This window comes from Tamandua tetradactyla, chromosome 5, assembly GCF_023851605.1.
Source record: "Tamandua tetradactyla isolate mTamTet1 chromosome 5, mTamTet1.pri, whole genome shotgun sequence".
NCBI classification, from domain to species: Eukaryota; Metazoa; Chordata; class Mammalia; order Pilosa; family Myrmecophagidae; genus Tamandua; species Tamandua tetradactyla.
In genome coordinates, this window is record NC_135331.1 from 45003821 (window position 1) to 45023306 (window position 19486).

General features: G+C 37.4%; 2 protein-coding genes across 5 annotated transcripts in view; one reads left to right on the forward strand and one right to left on the reverse strand.

Annotated features, from left to right (window-relative positions):
* MED12L (mediator complex subunit 12L) overlaps positions 1 to 5212 on the forward strand; it is a 371061-nt gene extending 365849 nt beyond the window's left edge. For all 3 annotated transcript variants that reach the window (XM_077160783.1, XM_077160781.1, XM_077160782.1), the window contains one exon: positions 1346 to 5212. In XM_077160783.1, coding sequence (XP_077016898.1) covers positions 1346 to 1398 — 53 coding nt within the window. In that variant the 3' untranslated portion in view covers positions 1399 to 5212. The remainder of the gene's footprint in view (positions 1 to 1345) is intronic.
* The window catches only part of IGSF10 (immunoglobulin superfamily member 10), a 67465-nt gene continuing 52113 nt past the window's right edge, over positions 4135 to 19486 (reverse strand). For both annotated transcript variants that reach the window (XM_077160780.1, XM_077160779.1), the window contains one exon: positions 4135 to 7154. In XM_077160780.1, coding sequence (XP_077016895.1) covers positions 5246 to 7154 — 1909 coding nt within the window. In that variant the 3' untranslated portion in view covers positions 4135 to 5245. The remainder of the gene's footprint in view (positions 7155 to 19486) is intronic.

The window sequence follows — 19486 nt, forward strand, 5'->3', positions numbered from 1 at the left end:
TTTTTTTTTTAATTTTAAAGCATTTCACTCTCATGGCCTCATTTAATTTCAGTTAAATCATATAAATTCTCTTTCCCAACTGCTGTTTAATAAGTGTGGTGCTCTATTAAGCAAATTTGTAGTTTGAATTTTATTGTTTCATTAATCCCAGATTCATGTTCTTACCTGGCTAAAGAGGGCATATAATTTTGAGGCAGAGGTAGCAGGTTATATTTTACATTTTTTTCTAATAGTTAGAAAAATTTACCTTTGATTTTAATACAGCAGCACCTATGTGAAGAGCATATCTTGACTTATTTTCTGTCTACCAGAACTCAGGGAATGAATTTTTTTTTTAATGCCATCATTTAAACATCAATAACTTAGATCCAGGCACTGGACTTTATGTGTATCAGTTCACTTAATTCTTAAACCACACTGTGAGATTAGGTATTACTGCTGTTTCCATTTTATAGATGAGGAAACTGAAGACCAGGGCTAACAGTAAGAGGCTGAGCTGAGATTTGAACTCAGTCCATTTCCTTCAGAGCCCACCTCTAGACCATGATGCATACTCTGCTGTCTGATAATAGCAGTTATGCCAATCTCCTTTTTTGAATAGTTGCTACTAAGGTGAGTTACTCACTGCACAACTGCAGAGGACTCCTTTTATATTGCAGGCTATGCAAATGGAGCCTCTGGATTTGAACAGTGCCACTGGAGTTGTACAAGTGGTAGCTCTGTTTCTAAGCCTCTGTAGTTTTTGCTTTTGTTTGTACCTACTAACTATTATTTTTCTGTGTGTTTGTGTGTGTATGTGCAGGCATGTGTGCATATTTGCATATACACTTGATGCAACAAAAAGGCACTATCACAGCATCCGCTCTCACACACCCATATCCTTTTGCAGAAAATTGCCCAGACCCAAGTTGAGCAATAAGAAAACATTCTATATTTCTGTCTCAATGATGATCATGCTTGTATTAAAACAGAACTGCTGCCTTGCTTTTATAAATGCTTTGAAAACTTCCAGCGTTTTATGAAACGTTTAGTTCTTTCATTTGTTAGTATTGAGTTTCTCAGTTGAGAGGTGTAAACTTTGGATGGGCGGCAAATTAGCCTAATTTAGGCCTTGCGCGGTCAAAGTAGGAGTCTGATGTAGAGCTGGTCCCATTGCAGGCTGACTTCACCAGCAGGATTTGGGTCCCATCACTAGGGTCTCCCAGGGCTAGGCTGGTACTCCCCGCCCAGTGAAGGGGGTTCCCTGTTCCAGAGGCTGTGTTGAGATCAGTGACATGAGGGTAGCATGTACCTGTGGGCACAGTTTTGCATCTGTAATTTTATTTGAATTTATTTTTCTCATTAGGTAACCAGCCACAGCAAGGAGTGACGCCTTATGGGCACCCTTCACACTTCTGAATCCGGATGAGGGAAGACATGAAGTTTACGTTTGCACTGAAAAATAGAAAATCAAGTTCAATGCATTAGCCCCCCCTTAGAAATGTCCCTTTGTTCTCTCATTTTGTGGCAGTTTTCCTATAGTTTATGTTACATTTCACCTGAAAGTGTTTAAACAGAAAGGCAAAGGGGAGGTTGTAGGTTTGTTTGTTGAATTCACCTTTAAAGTAGGTTTAATAACGTGACTCAGCATACAATCCTACTCCAGGAAGAGTTTGGTAGCAGAACTTTTGAAATTGGTGCTTTTTTGAATTTCATATTTACAGAAAGAATGAATTAAGGTGGATTTCAAATATTTGTGTTTTCACTAATGATGTTGATTTTTTTCCCCCTCAAAACCGTGCCGGACCAAACTACTGATTTGAAAGGCATGTCAGAGCTTGACTTTGGGACTTTGGGGAAGTTGACCCATTTATTCTGTATTCACCTTTGATATGGACATTTGTTTGCATCACCTTAATTTGAAATGTTTGTACTTTCATAAGCACTTTATATACTTTCTTATTTAAGTAGGATTTTTGTTTGCTTTCATTGTGGTCAAAAGGTGCTGAAGTAGATTGTTGTTTAGTTCTGAAACTCCCCCAAGATTCCTATTGAAAGCCACCCTCAGATGTGGCTGTTAGAAGTAGCTCTACTCTAATTTGCTTTCAGTGGCAAGATCATTGACCAGAGTCTTTGTGAAGGTACAAAATGGAAATTCTCAAAGCCTGAACGAACCATAGTAGAAGTGTCCCAACCATTTATTGCAAGGTTTGGCAAAAAATGACCCTCCAGTTTTGTTCTCTTAAATATTATGCCAACTTGAGAGAGAAAAAGTCTGACACCTGGCCTGAGATTCCACAGTGCTCAAACTTAAGATCATTTCCAGAGAATCTGGCCCCCCAAAGTCCAGAAGGCTCTGGTTTTCATAAAAGGTATATTTGCTGTTTATTTTGTATGGTAAGTATTTGCTATTTTGAATTTAATTATTAATGTCGGTGTCAGTCTTGGTTGTGTATTGCATATACTGTATTTATAAATCGGTGCAAAAAGCACAAGTAAATTATACATCAAATTTATTATAAAGAAATAGTAACTATTTTAACTTTGTTCAAGTATGTGGTAATTTGCTCCTATTAGAGTAAAAATACAGTAAATTATTATCAGTTTGTGTAACTTAAGAGTATTCCATATAATATTTTTTTAGATTTAGATGCATAGAAATTTGAATGTGAAAAATTGCAGGGCATTTTAAACATGTGGGGGATATTTTCCCATGTTCTGTATTCATTTTCTTTTGCCATATGATTTTACATGTAATCTAGTCAAGCATACTGTGAATAGATTTGTCTATAATGAGCAGACCATGTAAAACTACTTTTTTAAAAATGTAGCTAAGTACAATTTTAGTAGGCTATTTCTTTTGCAAATCATTATATAAATAATTTATATCTTCCTCTGTGAGTTACTCATTGCAAATTTTGACTCATGCAAATGACCTCAAATACGTGTCAGCTTTCTTTGCTGTAGCCACATCCACGTGAACTGCTTTGTACACTGTGAAAATCTTTCACTCCAGCCTCCTCATTTTGTGTTTACTCTGGGCTGGAAAAGACTTTGCCAAAACATTAAAAACCATTCTTTTCACTATACGCTATCTGCTTTCAGAAGATGAATCTTTACATTTCAGCTAGTTTTGTACATTGTTTCTTTCTCTCGAGAATCATACTTAGAGTTCATGAAGTTTTGTTTTTTTTCCCAGTAATAGATCCATATGACTGCATTGGCAAAACAACCGAAATGTGAATGTTTGTGCCTAGTGACTCGAGTCCTTTGTTCTTTTTCCCCCTTTTCCGAGAATTATGGGTACTTTAAATGCCAGTTTTTTCAGTTTGAATCATATATTTTTGTAGCTCAATATTGCAAACAGCAGTCATACTGTTTCAGGAATGAGTGTTATAATTGCATAGTATTTGTATGCACTTTATATTTTCCAGAAGTTAATTTATTAATTGTTTTGCACATGAAAGCTATGGGGTATGCCTTTTTTTTTTAAACTTTTTTTTTTTAAGTGGTATAGCCCTATAATTCCAAGATCCTATGGAATGCTGAGGAAAAATCTAGAGCTGGTTTTCCCCTATGCTTTATCAAGAAAGCAACTGGAATTTAACTCAGTCTTATAGTTTCTCCTCTTTAATCATCTATTCTGAGAGATTTCTTTTCTAGCAAATGCATTAGCTTGTGTTAAAGCAATCACAAGCGAAAGCCCCCTCCTATGGCAGAACCTGATAAATTTGGTGAGGCAGAGAGGAAATTATCTTGAAGATCCCAGCTCCCCTTAGAGATAACAGCTGAGTCTAATGGGGTTGGGTATATGTATCCCAGTTCTTGGTATAAGAAGCCCTTTGTCATGCCTGTTAACCTTGGAAGCTCATTCCTGACAGCAGCATTTATCATTTTATTTATTTCTCTAGGCCAGGAAGTAGAGAGCGATTCACTATTAGAATGTGTGTTCTTTGACCTCTGGCAACCAGGGGACACTAACATCAGATTAGTAGCAGTCAGGCTAGCTAAAAATTGGTATAATGAAAACACAGGGAAGGGAGCTACCTCCCTGTCTCAAATGATTGGCAGGGGGCTAACATAGCTCTCAATTTTGCGTACTGAGGAACTGAGCCAGACCTGTGGCATTTTATTCCTTTTTCCTCCTCACTTACTAAGGTTCCTATGAATCTTCTTAAATAATAGGCATACAGTTAAATAGATGCTGGAGAAATTACACTAGAAAATCCCAGCCTCCAGAATTAAAAAGATGAATTATATTATGTTCCCAAAATCAATTTAGGTCAAATTAAACATGTAGATTCAGTGAATTACAAAAAACAACATTTTGCGTAAGGTTGATCAGATTTTAACTACAGTGAAACTTCATTATATGTAATAGATCTAGACTCTGCCAAACATTTTTTCTTCACCTAAAGAATTGTCATCTAATGAAATAAAATGGCTGTAGAGCAATGGTTGCTCCTCAGAAAATTTTCCTTGGAACACCTCCAAAGGGTGCCTGAACCAGATTTTAAAGTTATAAAGAAATTTCACTGTATTTTAAAAATCTTTTTAATGGGTATATTTGGGCAAAGATGTAATCAACCCCCTGTTCACATTTTACGATGTGCTGCTGTTAAGTTGCTCCCTTACATGTGAAAAAGTTAGATTGCATTTATTTTTAAATGCAGTTATTAAAACATTTTTGTATTCCCCATCAGTGAAAATTTTCAGCATGGACAAATGGTAAATCATAACTAAAACAGTTCAGTGCTTATTTTCTGTAGGTTTTAACAAAATATTTATAAATGAACTGCAAAATATTTATATATCAAGCTGGTAAATTTACATCAGAATCACAAATCTAGTTTTTTTCATTGTCTCTGTTCTGAGTGCCATGCTGTGACATTGATAGAAGATGGACACTAGGCAACTGGTGGTAAAAGAAAAAGTCCATTCTTTACTAAAGAATTCAGGTACATTCGCCACTTATTTTATGGTGGATAGTTTTCTCCTACTGTTCATTGTTGTTTGTTGGCAAAATAAAAGTGCCTTAAGTTAAAAGTTTGTTTTGTGACCCATAAAAAAAAAATCAGTATCAGTTCTTAAATGAATTTATTTACAAGTCCTTTTTTGCATGTCCATTGTAAATTTAATATTGTAAATGTACTCAAATTCAATTACATGCCTATGGCTGCCTTTGATTAAACTTCCAAAAAAAAATAAAATAAACTTTGTCCAGACGTTGACTTGGTTCAAACAGTTTTACTTTCTTTATTTCATGTCAGACTACTTGAATATAAGTTGTCACATAATCACTGCCCAGGGAATTCTTTGCTGTGCATTTGTATATCCCAGAATCTGAGGTTTGAGGATTCTGAAGGACTAGTGTCCCTTGTGGATGAAGAAACTCACTTCCATGTGTTCTCCCTTTCCTTCCTGTTGAAAGCAAGGAGTGGTTAGGCATCTCCCAGGTGATTTCGGGCTTAGGCACTCCCAGGGCCACACACTGGAGCTGAATGGCTGCTCCTGTCCTCGTGCGGATGCTCCTGGGCAGGTGATTTGTAATTCGGGGAGCATAGGCTACAATTATTACTGGGACAGTGATCTGTGCATGGCCAACACTATTTTGAGCCTTACAAATATAGTTTCCTCTATCATAAGCAGTTGTTTCTTTAATGACTAAGGTGCCATTTTCATGCAATGTGTATTTTCCATTCATTTGAGGCCCGTCTATTATGTAACCACTTGGTAAAGTCCATTTGATATTTGGTTTAGGGTTTCCATCAGACACACAATGCAGCGATAGAGATTCTCCACTGATACTCTTTGCTACGCCTAGGGCATAAGTTAGAATAACTGGCTTCTGGCCAATTTCCAGTATGATTAATTTCTCAATGTAGCCAACTTTATTTCTTGCTGTACAGCGATATTTTCCTGCATCACCCCGTGTTGTTTTATAAATGATTAAAGAACCATTGCTTGCTACCACATACTGAGAATTTTGTGGTCCATTGGAAAATGGTGTGCCATTTGGTAAAATCCATATTATTTCAGGTGGTGGGTTTCCATCAACCGAGCAATTCAATGCTGTGGGCTTTCCAAGTTGGGCAATTAGTTTTTCATTAAATGGACTTCTGAATGTTGGTCTTCGCAGCATTTCAAGTACCTCTAATTGCACCACCAACACACTCTCTCCTCCTTCATTCCTAGCCACACAGATAAAACTGGCTGTATCTGAAAACCTCACATTCCTAATTTCCAAGGTTCCATTTTTATGGACTGTGATTCTGCTTCCATAGTATGGAGCTGTGAGAAAAATATTGTCTGGCATGAGCCACATGATTTGAGGAGTTGGGATCCCTTCAGCTCTGCAGTCAAAGTGTTTCTTGGAATGTCTCACAGCTGTCGCTTTAAAGACAGTTTTGTTTGTATACAGACCATTGATTAATGGAGGTTTGGAGACAACTTCTAGTTTGTACTTTTTGGTATCATCCCCACTGGGATTTTGAGCCACACACACATACTCTCCAGAGTCTAGCAGTTTCACTTTGTTGATGGACAAAGACCCATTGGCATGAAATACGTACCTATCATCAGAAAATGAAATCATGTCCTTGGAAGGCAGCAACCAAAATATTTTCGGTTTGGGTTCTCCAATGACTTCACAGTCAAGTACGACTGTGTCTCCAGCCTTGATTCTCTTGTAGGATTTATAACCTTGCCTTATCCGTGGGGCAGCTGTTATGACTGTTAGATGGAACTTCATTTCATCCTTCCCTAGAGTATTCTCAGCATAGCAAGTGTAATCTCCTTCCTCTGATATTCCAACTTTGTTGAAGTATAAGGTTCCATTGTCAAAAAGGATGTACCGCCGGGTCCTGTGGCCACTGTCATCTGCTTGCATCGCATTGTTTAGCATCGTTCCATCTGGCAAACTCCAAGATATCTCTGGTACTGGGGAGCCAGAAGCTTTGCAATCGACTTGAAAATCTTTCCCATAAGGCACTTGCTTTTTAAAATGTTGCTTGTGGACAATTTTGGCAGGTTTCAGTCTTAGGCTGACGTGCATCAGTATCAGATCATCCCCCATTTTGTTTCTTGCTACACACAAATAGTCACCACCGTCCTTCTCTGTTACTGAGCTGATGAACAGGGATCCATTTGGGTAGACATGGATTCGGCTGCCCATTCTAAGGAGAGAAGAGACTTACTTGAGTGCGCAGCTTTTAGGAGAAGGAAAAGTTGTCACATTAAATGAATTTGAAATTAGCTTTATGGAAATTTCTTAAATGGTGGGAATGGGACTTAATAACACTAGTTTATTTGCTGCCTTCTAAGCCATTTGCTGAGAGATGAGATTAATTACATAGGGATAATTTAGTGCAATCAAGTAGTTCTCTGATGAACTTCAAATTAGCCTCCTTCACATGGTGTTTTGTTTTGTTTTTTTAATTACTTTAATGGTGAAGGAAATGCTAGAAATATTAGATCTCTAGACATCATGGCTTTCTTCATCATTCTACTTATTAAATAAACTAATAAATCCATAATCATTGAGTAAAGAAAAAAGAACTTTCATACAGCATTGAAATTTATCAATTAACTTGGTCACAAAAAAAGCACCACATTATATATTTTGAAAGATACTAGCAATAGGTTGGAAGACTGTGGGAAGAAGGCAGGGTAGGAAGCTCCAGGAACAAGTCCAAACACCAGAATAACTATTAAGCAGGCAGGAACTTTCTGAATTAACTATTTCAAAACCCTGGACTCCAGTAGAACACTATAGCATCCAGAGAAAAGCAAAAGGAAGAAGCTAGTAAATTACAATAAATACCAATAGATTGCTCTCTTCATTGGTGGTTACTGAGTCTCCCCTTACCCCCCACTCTCATGGCAGTTAGCAGTGGGGTCCAGCCCCTGGCTTAGCTTGCTGGTGCCAAAGACAGACATAAATATCCACCTCCCCAAATCGGGGGTAGACATGAACCAGTCTTGGCTTTTTAGCCACTTTGGATCAGAGGGGGCCTAACTTTGAAGTTGGCCATTATTCTAACCCACCCCATATGAAGGTGGCAGAGGAGAATTAAAGATATTACACTTCTTCTGAGCTACAGGAGATAGCTGAAGGACAGATCAAGAAAGCACAGCTTTGGAGAGCTTTGGTGTCCTTCCTAGCCCCTTCCTCATCTCCTCTCCAGGGAAGTTTGGAGTTGGTCTGCCCTCCCTTTCTGGGTCCGTGGCCTTGTTCCAGCTGGGACAGGATGACCTGAGAATCTCTTCTCTGGTGTGCCCACCCCCTACAGAATTTGCCCTCCTGGCAAAAGCAGCTTGAAACAAGGAAAGCAGCATAAGAAACAACTAAGGTGGGCAGCCTGGGGCAAAGGCTTACCTATTTTAAATTGGGCTGTACACACAGGAGAGATAGAAGGTCTGTCTTTTGGACAGTAGAGGGGGCATTCAAACTATAAACAGGGAAACTCCTGAGCACTATTAGACATTACTATTTTACTGTTTTTTTATTTCTTTTTCTTTTTTTGGTATGTAACTCCACTTCTCACTTCCTACAGGTGCTGAAATGCAAATGCCTGCAAAGTAATGATAAATCTATGACTTTGGATAAAGATATAATTGGTAACAAGTACAAAAAAGGATGGGGGAGGGGCAGAAAGGAATAGAAAAAGTGTGTGTCTGCTAATAAAGGCAAGTTGACATCAAACCAAATGATTGCTACATATTTTGAATGTTGAATTTCAACCTCCACAAGGAAAATATATGAAAAATATGTCCAAAGGGAAATGAGAAGGCATTCAATACATATTCAAATAAGTATAGAGATTAAAGGAAGAATTGAGAGACAAAGTACAAGAATTATAAAGACTACATAGCAAAATGGCAGAAGAAAAAGCCTGCATTATCATTAGTGACTTTAAGTGTAAATGGATTGAACTCTCTAGTCAAAAGCAGAAATTGGCAGAATGGATAAGAAAGCATGACCCAACTATATGCTTTCTCTAAGGAACTCACCTTAAATTCAAAGACAAGTAAGCTTAAAGTGAAAGAGTGGGAAAAAATATACTACACAAGTAGTAACCAAAAGAGCTGGGATAACTATATTAATATCAGTTAAAACAGATTTTGAGGAGTAGATTCCAAGATGGCGGCTTAGTGAGGTGTAGGATTTAGTTCATCCTCCAGAGCAGCTAGTAAATAGCCAGGAACAGTACAGAACAACTGTTGGGGTCATGTCAGTGACCAGACACACAGTGTACACCAGTTTGGACCAGCTGGACCAGCTGCGAGCCCACCCAGAACTGTGAGTCCCCCAAGCCACAGAGGCCACTACCTCTCCCCCACAGGCTGCTTCCCAGATGGAAAAGGACATTTTACTAACAGCAAAGGGCTGAGCTCAACCAAGCTCCAATTGTGGAATTAGTTAACAAATTCTGAGTACTAAAAATAGGTCCCTAGCTCAGCTAAACCTCAAATAAAAGCTAAAGTTACTAATTTTTGCCCCAGTGCAGAGGGGGCAGGGCTGACAGGGGAAAAAAAAAAAAGAAAAAAAAAAGACAGGGCACATGGCACATAGTACCTAGAGATACATAGAGCAACATACCAACTTAAGCTCTTGATTAACAAACTTGAGGAGTGGGGATACTAATCAGAAAAGGAATTTTTTTTTTCTGCTTTGTTTTTACTGCTGAACTGCTCTCAGTCCCCATCTGCCCCAGGCAAGGGCAGAATTAATCTTGTCTGAGAGACAAAGAGGCTGGTTAGCTGAAAGGAGGTAATTCCCTGGAGGCTGGCCTTCCCCAGAAAATGGGTGGGGCCCAGCTCAGGTGGAATCCCTCCCTCAAGGAATTCAGACCCCAGGGACTGGAAAACTGAAGCAATTAAAACCAGCATATGACCTCTCCTTTGTCTCCACCACACCCCCAGCAGAGAGAGTCTGTTGAAGTTAAAGGTATCATACACTATGCTGGTGGGACCCACAGGCAGACAAGTGGCACATACTGGGCAGGACAGCAAAACCACAGAGTCTAGAGACTTCATAGGAAAGCCTGTCAACCTACTGGGTCTAACCATCAGGGAAAACTGATGCAGGTGACTCCTGACAGGAGGCCAGTCTGGGAAAATCTGACTGGGGTCTATAATACCTAAGTAGACCCTCCAAAGAAAGGTCTTTTTTTTTTCAAAGAAAAAAAAAAAAACGTATTATACAGGCATGGCAAAAAACAAGAAAAAAAGAACTAAAAAATTCTGATCCATAAAACAAAACCTATGCTAGAGGTATAGAATAAGCTGAATGGAAAGTCAAAGAACAGATAGAGAACAAAACCATTTAACAAGAAAATCCTAGGTAAAAAAAGTGAAAACAAGCACCAGAATAAACTAATTAAGAAAATTAAATGCCTAGATGACAACAAAAAAAAATAGTGAATCATACTAGGAAAATTGAAGACATCATCCAGTCAAAGGAACAAACCAACAATTCAAATGAGATAAAGGAGTTGAAACAATTAATTCAGGATGTTCAAACAGACATGGAAAATCTCATCCAAAATCAAATCGATGAATTGAGGGAGGAAATAAGGAGGCAATAGGTGAACAAAAATTAAAAATTGAAAGTCTGAAAAAAATCACAGAACTTATGGGAATGAAAGGCACAGTAGAAAAGATGAACAAAAATGGAAACCTACAATGTTAGATTGCAAGAGGCAGAAGTTAGGATTAGTGAACTGGAGGATGGGATATCTGAAATCTCACAAGCAAAAGAAAAAATAGGGAAAAGAATGGAAAAATATGAGCAGGGACTCAGAGAATTAAATAACAACATGAAGGACATGAATATACATGTTATGGGTGTCCCAGAAGGAGAAGAGAAGGGAAAAGCAGGAGAAAGACTAATGGAGGAAATTATCACTGAAAATTTCCCAACTCTTACAAAAGACTTAATATTATAGATCCAAGAAGTGCAGCATACCCAAAACAGAATATATCCAGATAGATATACTCCAAGACACTTACTAATCAGAATGTCAGATGTCAAAGAGAGAGAATTTTGAAAGCAGCAAGAGAAAAGCAATCCATCACATACAAGGGAGACCCAATAAGTCTATGTGTTGATTTCTCAGCAGAAACCATGGAGGCAAGAAGACAAGGTTATGATATGTTTAAGATACTAAAAGAGAAAAACTACCAACCAAGAATTCTATATTCAGCAAATTTGTCCATCAAAAAGGAGAGGAAAATTAAAACATTTTCAAACAAACAATCACTGAGATTAATTTGTGACCAAGATACAAGCTATGCAAGAAATACTAATGGGAGCACTAGAGAGAGATAGGAAAAGACAGGAGACAGAAGTGTGGAGAAGAGTGTAGAAATGAAGACTATGAATAAAGGTAAAAAGAGGAAAAATCAGATATGGCATATAAAATCCAAAAGGCAAAGAGGTAAAAGAAAGTACTGCCCTTACAGTAATAACACTAAACGTTAATGGATTAAACTCCCCAATCAAAAGACATAGACTGGCAGAATGGATTAAAAAACAGGACCCATCTACATGCTGTCTACAGGAAATGCATCTTAGACTCAGGGACAAACATAGGTTGAAAGTGAAAGGTTTGGAAAGGATATTTCATGCAAACAACGATCAAAAAAGAGCAGGAATAGCTATACTAATATCCAACAAATTAGACTTCAAATGTAAAACAAAAGGGAAAAAGAAGGACACTATGTATTAATAAAAGGAACAATTCAACAAGAAGACGTAACAATCATAAATATTTATTCAATGAGCCAGAGTGCTCCAAAATTCATGAGGCAAACACTGAAAAGAGAAATAGACACATCTATCATAATAGTTGGAGACTTCACTTCCCCACTTTCATTAATGGACAAAATATCTAGACAGAGGATCAATAGACAGAGAATTTGAATAATACAATAAATGGGCTAGACTTAACAGACATTTATAGAACATTATACCCCAAAAACAGCAGGTTATACCTTTTTCTCAAGTGCTCATGGATCATTCTCAAGGATAGACTATATGATGGGTCACAAAGCAAGTTTCAATAAATTTTCTGAGATCATAAAGGATTGAAGTTGGAAATCAATAATAGGCAGAGTGCCAGAAAATTCATAAATATATGGAGGCTCAACAGTACACCCTTAAACACCCAGTGGGTCAAGGAAGAAATTACAAGAGAAATCAGTAAATATCTCAAGGCAAATGAAAATGAAAACACAACATATCAAAATTTGTGGGATGCAGCAAAGGCAGTGCTAACAAGGAAATTTATTGCTCTAAATGCCTATATCAAAAAAGAAGAAAGAGCAAAAATCGAGGAATTAACTGTTCACTTGGAAGAACTAGAGAAAGAACAGCAAACTAACCCCAAAGCAAACAAAAGGAATGAAATAACGAAGATTTGAGCAGCAATGAATGAAATTGAGAACATGAAAACAATAAAGAAAATCAACAAAACCAGAAGTTGGGTCTATGAGAAAATAAAAAAAAATTCATGGACCTTTGGTGAGGTTGACACAAAGAAGAAGAGAGGGGATGCAAATAAATAAAATCCAGAAATGGAAGAGGAGTCATAACTACTGACCGTGCAGAAAAAAGAAGATTATGAGAGGATACTATGAACAATTTTATGCTAACAAACTAGACAATGTAGATGAAGTGGACAACTTCCTAGAAAGACATGAACAACCAACATTGATTCAAGAAGAAATGCATGACCTCAACAAACCAACCATGAGCAAAGAAATTGAATCAGTCATTAGGAAGCTCCCTCCCAAAGAAAGGCATTCAGGACCAGATGGCTTCACATGTGAATTCTACCAGACATTTAGGAAAGAATGAGAACCAATCCTTCCCAAACTCTTCCAAAAAATTAAAGAGGAGGGAAGTCTACCTAACTCGTTAAGCCAACATCACCCTCCTACCAAAGCCAGACAAAGATACAAGAAAAGAAAATTACAGACCAATCTCTCCAATGAATATAGATGCAAAAATCCTCAACAAAATCCTTGCAAATTGAATCCAGCAGCATATTAAAAGAATTATACACTATGACCAAGTAGGATTCATCTCAGGTATGCAAGGATGGTTCAACATAAGAAAATCAATTAATGTAATATATCATATCAACAAATCGAAGCAGAAAAACCACATGATCATCTCGATTGATGCAGAAAAGGCATTTGACAAAATTCAACATCCTTTCTTGTTGAAAACACTTCGAAGGATAGGAATAGAAGAGAACTTCCTCAACATGATAAAGGGAATATATGAAAAACCCACAGCTAACATCATCCTCAATGGGGAAAAACTAAAAACAAGTCAAGGATGTCCACTGTCACCATTGTTATTCAACATTATGTTGGAAGTTCTAGCCACAGCAATAAGACAAAAAATAAATAAATAAATATAAGGCATTAAAATTGGAAAGGAAGAAGTAAAACTCTCACTTTTAGGAGATGATATGATACTATATGTTGAAAACCCTGAAAAATCCACAGCAAAACTGCTAGAGCTAATAAATGAGTACAAAACGAAGTAGCAGTTTACAAGGTCAACACTCAAAAATCTGTAGTGTTTCTGTACACTAATAATGAACAATCTGAGGGGAAATCAAGAAAAAAATTTCATTTACAATTGCAACCAAAAGAATATAATATTTAGGAATAAATTCAACTAAGGATACAAAAGTCCTATACAGAGAAAACTATAAGAAATTGCTAAAAGAAATCATACAGAAGACCTAAATAAAAGGAAGAGCATACAGTTTTCATGGGTTAGAAGACTAAATATAGTTAAGATGTCATTTCAACCTAAATTGATTTATAGATTCAATGTAATACCAATTAAAATCCCAAAAACTTACTTTTCAAAAATAGAAAAACCAATAACCAAATTTATCTGGAAGGGCAGGGTGCCCTGAATAACTAAAAACATCCTGAGAAAGAAAAATGAAGTTGGAGTTTTCACACTACTTGACTTTAAGGCATATTATGAAGCTATAGTGGTCAATACAGCATGGCATTGGCATAAAGAGAAATATACTGACCAATGAAATCGAATAGAGTGTTCAGATATAGACCCTCTCACCTATGGTTAATTGATCTTTGATAAGACAGTCAAACCAAGTCACCTGGGACAGAACAGTGTCTTTAATAAATGGTGCCTGGAGAACTGGATATCCACATGCAAAAGAATGAAAGAGAATCCATATCTCACACCCTATACAAAAATTAACTCAAAATGGATCAAAGACCTAAACATTAAATCTAAGACCATAAAACTTTTAGAAGAAAATGTAGGGAAATATCTTATAAACCTGTAATAGGAGGTGGTTTCCTAGATCTTACACCCAAAGCATGAGCATTGAAGAAAGAAATAGATAAATGGGAACTCCTCAAAATTAAACACTTTTGCATCAAGGAATTTTGTCAAGAAAGTAAAAAGACAACCTACAAACAATATTTGGAAACAACATATCAGATAAGGGTCTAGTATCCAGAATATATAAAGAGATTGTTCAACTCAACAGCAAAAGAGACCAAAAAACCTAGTTACAAAATGGGCAAAAGACATGAACCTACACTTCTCAGAAAAGGAAACACAAATGGCTAAAAGGTACATGAAAAGATGCTCAACTTCCCTGGCTATCAGAGAAATGCAAATCAAAACCACAATGAGATATCATCTCATACCCACCAGAATGGCCATTATCAATAAAATAGAAAATGACAAGTGCTGGAGAGGATGCAGAGAAAGAGGCACACTTATCCACTGTTGGTGGGAATGTCAAATGGTACAACCACTGTGGAAGGCAGTTTGGCGGTTCCTCAGGAAGCTAAGTATAGAATTGCCATATGATCTGGGAATATCATTGCTAGGTATCTATTCAGAGGACATGAGGGCACAGACACAAATGCACATTTGCACACCAATGTTTACAGCAGCATTATTTACAATTGCAAGAGAAGAAGACAGCCCAAATGTCCATCAACAGATGAGTGGCTAAACAAGCTGTGGTATACATATATGATAGAATATTACACTGCTGTAAAACAGAATAAAGTCATGAAGCATGTAACAACATGGACAGACCTTGAGGACATTATGCTGAGTGAGATTAGCCAGAAACAAAAGGACAAATACTGCATGGTCTCACTGATATTAATTGACATTAGTGAGTAAACTTGGAGAATTTAGTCGGTAACAGAGAACATTAGGAGATAGAAATAGGGTAAGATATTGAGTAATTGGAGCTGAAAGGATACAGATTATGCAACAGGACTGATTGTAAAAATTCAGAAATGGATAGCACAATAATACCTGATTGTAGCACAATAATGTAAGTACACTGAATGAAGCTGCATGTGAGAATGATAGAGGAGGATGGCTGGGGGCAGAAATGAAACCAGAAGGAAAGATAGATGATAAAGACTGAGATGGTATAATCTAGGAATGCCTAAGTATGCAATAATAGTGACTGAATGTACAAATCAAAGAATGTTTTTGCATGAGGAAGAACAAAGGAATGTCAATATTGTAGGGTGTAGAAAATAGATGGTCATTCAAGTTTTAAAACTTCAACTTCTGTGTGAGATTAAAGCAAAAAATGTTTATTTGGTAAAAATTTTATATTTTGACTAGTGCATTTCCTAATACAACTTATATGGACAGTTTAATTTCACACCATAAGTACATGGAACCTTGAATAGGGCATGAGATTTTGTAGGTTTGTCCAGTGTGATGCCCCAGTAAGTCCCAGAGTGATTTGAACAGTGAATAAAGAAGTGTTTGCAAACTCCCCTTTGGGGAATGGTGAGAAAGGAGGAAAATTCAACTTGCCCATTTAGAGAATTCCTGATATTCTTGCAAGCAGTGGGGACAACAAAATCAATAGGCTGAGCCGTCAATCTTGGGTTTGGTTCATACGAAACTTATCACTGCAAAGGATAGACTAAGCCTTCCTAAAATTAGGCCTAAAAGTCACCCCTAGAGAACCTCTTTTGTTTCTCAGATGTGGCCTCTCTCTCAGCCAACATGGCGAGCAAATTCACCGCCCCACCCTTCTCTATGTGAGACACTATTCCCAGGGACGTATAACTCCCTGGCAACGTGGGACAGAAATCAATCACAGAATGAGCTGTGACTCAATCAAGGGATTGAGAAAACCTTCTCAAACAAAATGGGGAAGAGAGAAATGAGACAAAATAAAGTGTCAGTGGCTGAGAGATTTCAAACAGAGTCAAGAGGTTATCCTGGAGGTCATTCTTACGCATTATATAGATATCCCCTTTTTAGTTTAAGGTGTCTTAGAGAGGCTAGAGGGACGTGCCTGAAACTGTAGAGCTATGTTCCGGTAGCCTTGATTCCTGAAGACGATTGTCTAAAGATATAAAGTTTATAATGTGACTGTGTGACTGTGAAAACCTTGTGTCTGATGCTCCTTTTATTTACAGTATGGACAGATGAGTACAAAGTGTGGATTAAAATAAATAAATAATAGGGGGAACAAATGTTAAAATAAATTTAGTAGATTGAAATACTAGTTATCAATGAAAGGGAGTGGTAAGGGGTATAGAAAAAATAGGGGGAACAAAGTTTAACATATATTGGGTAGATGAAAATATTAGTGGTCAATGAGAGGGAGAGGTAAGGGGGTTGGTATGTATGAGTTTTTTCTTTTCTTCCTTTTTCTGGAGTGATGCAAATGTTCTAAAAAATGATCACGGTGATGGATATACTACTATATGATGATATTGTGAGCAATTGATTGTACACCATGTATGGAATGTTTATATGTTAAGAATGTTCATATTTGTAAATTGTTTTGGTTTCCCAATTAAAAAATATAAATAAATAAACAAATAGACTGTAAGTCAAAAGGAGTTATGAGGGACAAAGGCAGTCATCGTGATAAAAGGGTCAATTCAACAAGAAGATGGAACAATAATAAATCTATAGGAACCTAACAGCAGTGCCTGAAAATATATGAAGCTGATATTGACAGATATAAAATGATAAATCAATGGTTCTAAATCAATAGGAGATTTTTATATACTTCTTTTCAATAATAGAACATCAAGACAAAAGATCAATAAAGAAATGTAAGACTTGAATGATACTATAAACCAACTAGACCTAACAAATACATAAAACACTTCAACCAACTACAGAATGCATATTCTTCTCAAAATGCACATGGAGCATTCTCCAGGATAGAGAATTTCTTAGGTCACAGAACTAGTCTGAATAAATTCAGATATTGAAATAATACTGTGTATTTACTCAGGCCACAATGGAGTGAGCTAGAAATCAATAACAGAGGGGGGAAAGGCAAATTCACAAATATGTGGAAATTCAACAATGTACTCTTAACTAATGTGATAAAGAGGAAATTACAGGGGAAATTACCAGATATTTTGAGGTCAGTGAAAATGAAAATACAATATACCAAAACTTATGGGTTGAGAGGGAAATATATAGCTGTATATGCTTACCTTAAAAAGGAAGAAAAATTTCAAATCAAAGAGCTTTAACATCAAAACTGGAAGAAATCGAAAAAGAAGAGGAAACTAAACCTATAGCAAGTACAAGGAAATAACCAAAGATTAGAGATAAATGAAACAGAGAATTGATAAAAAAATCCAATAGAATCAACAAAAGTTGGTTCTTTGAAAAGATCAACAAAATTAAACAAGCCTTTCGCAAGAATGATGTACAAAAAAAAGATACATAACTAAATTCAGAAATGAATAGGGGACATTATTACTGACCCCACTGAAATAAAAAGGATGATTAGATGATACCATGAACAATTATGTGCCAATAAATTAGATAAACTAGATAGAATGGACAAATTTCTAGTAACACACAAACTATTTACAGTAGCTCAAGAAGAAACAGATCTCAACAAAACAAAAACTGGTAAAGGAATTGAATTAGTAACCAAAAACCTCCCAACAGAATGAGGTCTTGCAATTCTGTAATGTGATACCTGGAGTATATTGGGCAGATAATTAAAAAGTATTGGCAAAGTCCCCTGTGGTACTGGAGAAAAAATATGGAACTACTAAACTTTCTTACCTGGGAAATACCTGATACTCTTTCAAACATTTGGAACTTCCAAGTTAATAAGCCAAGGCCTTGATCTTGAGGCTTGCTCTTTTGAAACTTATATGTGTAATGGAAAGTCTAAGCTACCTATAAGAATGCCCAAGTGTTACTTCCAAAGACCCTCTTTTGTTGCTCAGATGTGTCCTCTCTCTCTCTCTCTAAGCCCAACTCTGCAAGTAAAATCATTACCCTCCCCCCTACATGGGCCACGACATCTAGGGATGTAAGTTCCCTTGCAACGTGGGACGTGACCCCCAGGAATGAGCATGGTTCTGGCACCATGGGATCGACAATGCCTAGCTGACCAAAAAGGGTAAAAGAAATGTAGAAATATAAGGTATCAGTGATCAAGATTTCAAATAGAGTTGAGAGGCTATCCTGGAGGTTACTCTTCTGCAAGCTTCAGGTAGATATTACTTATCACCATGGTATGCTAAGCTCCAACTGACAGTATTCCTGTAAACCCTAACTAATACCCGGGGTTCTATCTGAGATCCTACAAAAGTTTCATTCACTAAATTTATTTTTCAGAACTCTATAACCTCAGGTTGTTCTTTGGCCAGAGAAGCCATGAAACCCAGAGTTACCAATCTCTTCAAGAGTATCAATCAGTTGCATCCCCCTGCCCCATAATGGCACACCCCTTTACAACATGAAGAAGTTAGAATGCCCATTGCCCAAATACCCCTAAAAATTGGAAGAAGAGTCCAAGAAGGAGGAGAAGTTGTATCAGAAAAGATAAGATTTAACAAATGCGTATGACTACTGTATCATTATACTGATATTTCTTTTCAGTCTCCAGTGTCTTAGAGCTGCTAGAAAGAGATACCTGAAATGGTGAAACTGTAACCCATACCATTACTTTGAAATTTGTTCTAAAACTACTTGTTAAAATGTACTTTGAAGTTTGGGGAAGATGGTGGAATAGGATAGGTCGAGGTCACCCCTGCTCCAAGGAACAGCTAGAGAAGGGACAGGAAGGCAACTGAGACGGTGATCCCAGAGTGTAAGTGACCTGAGAGGGTCTTCCACACCACATAGGGAGGCCCTGATTGTAAAAGCTGAAGAACGGAGATGCAGAGAACCAGAGACCATCTGGCTGGTGTAAGCACCTTAGCGCGCCTCTTTCCAAACGGAAGCCCGGAGCCCTCAGGAGTGCATGGACAGGGAGACAGGGAGGTAGGAGAGATGGAAAAGTAGAGATGGGGAGACAGGGAGAATGGGGACTAGGAAGTAAGCCAAGCTACGTTCCTTGAATGTGCTACCCTCACCAGTGCAGCCCACGCCCTGAGACTCACCCTGCATCCTATGCACGTAAACTCCATCACCTGCCCACCCCCAGGCTCCAAACATCCCTGCCATGGCCCCCTCTGC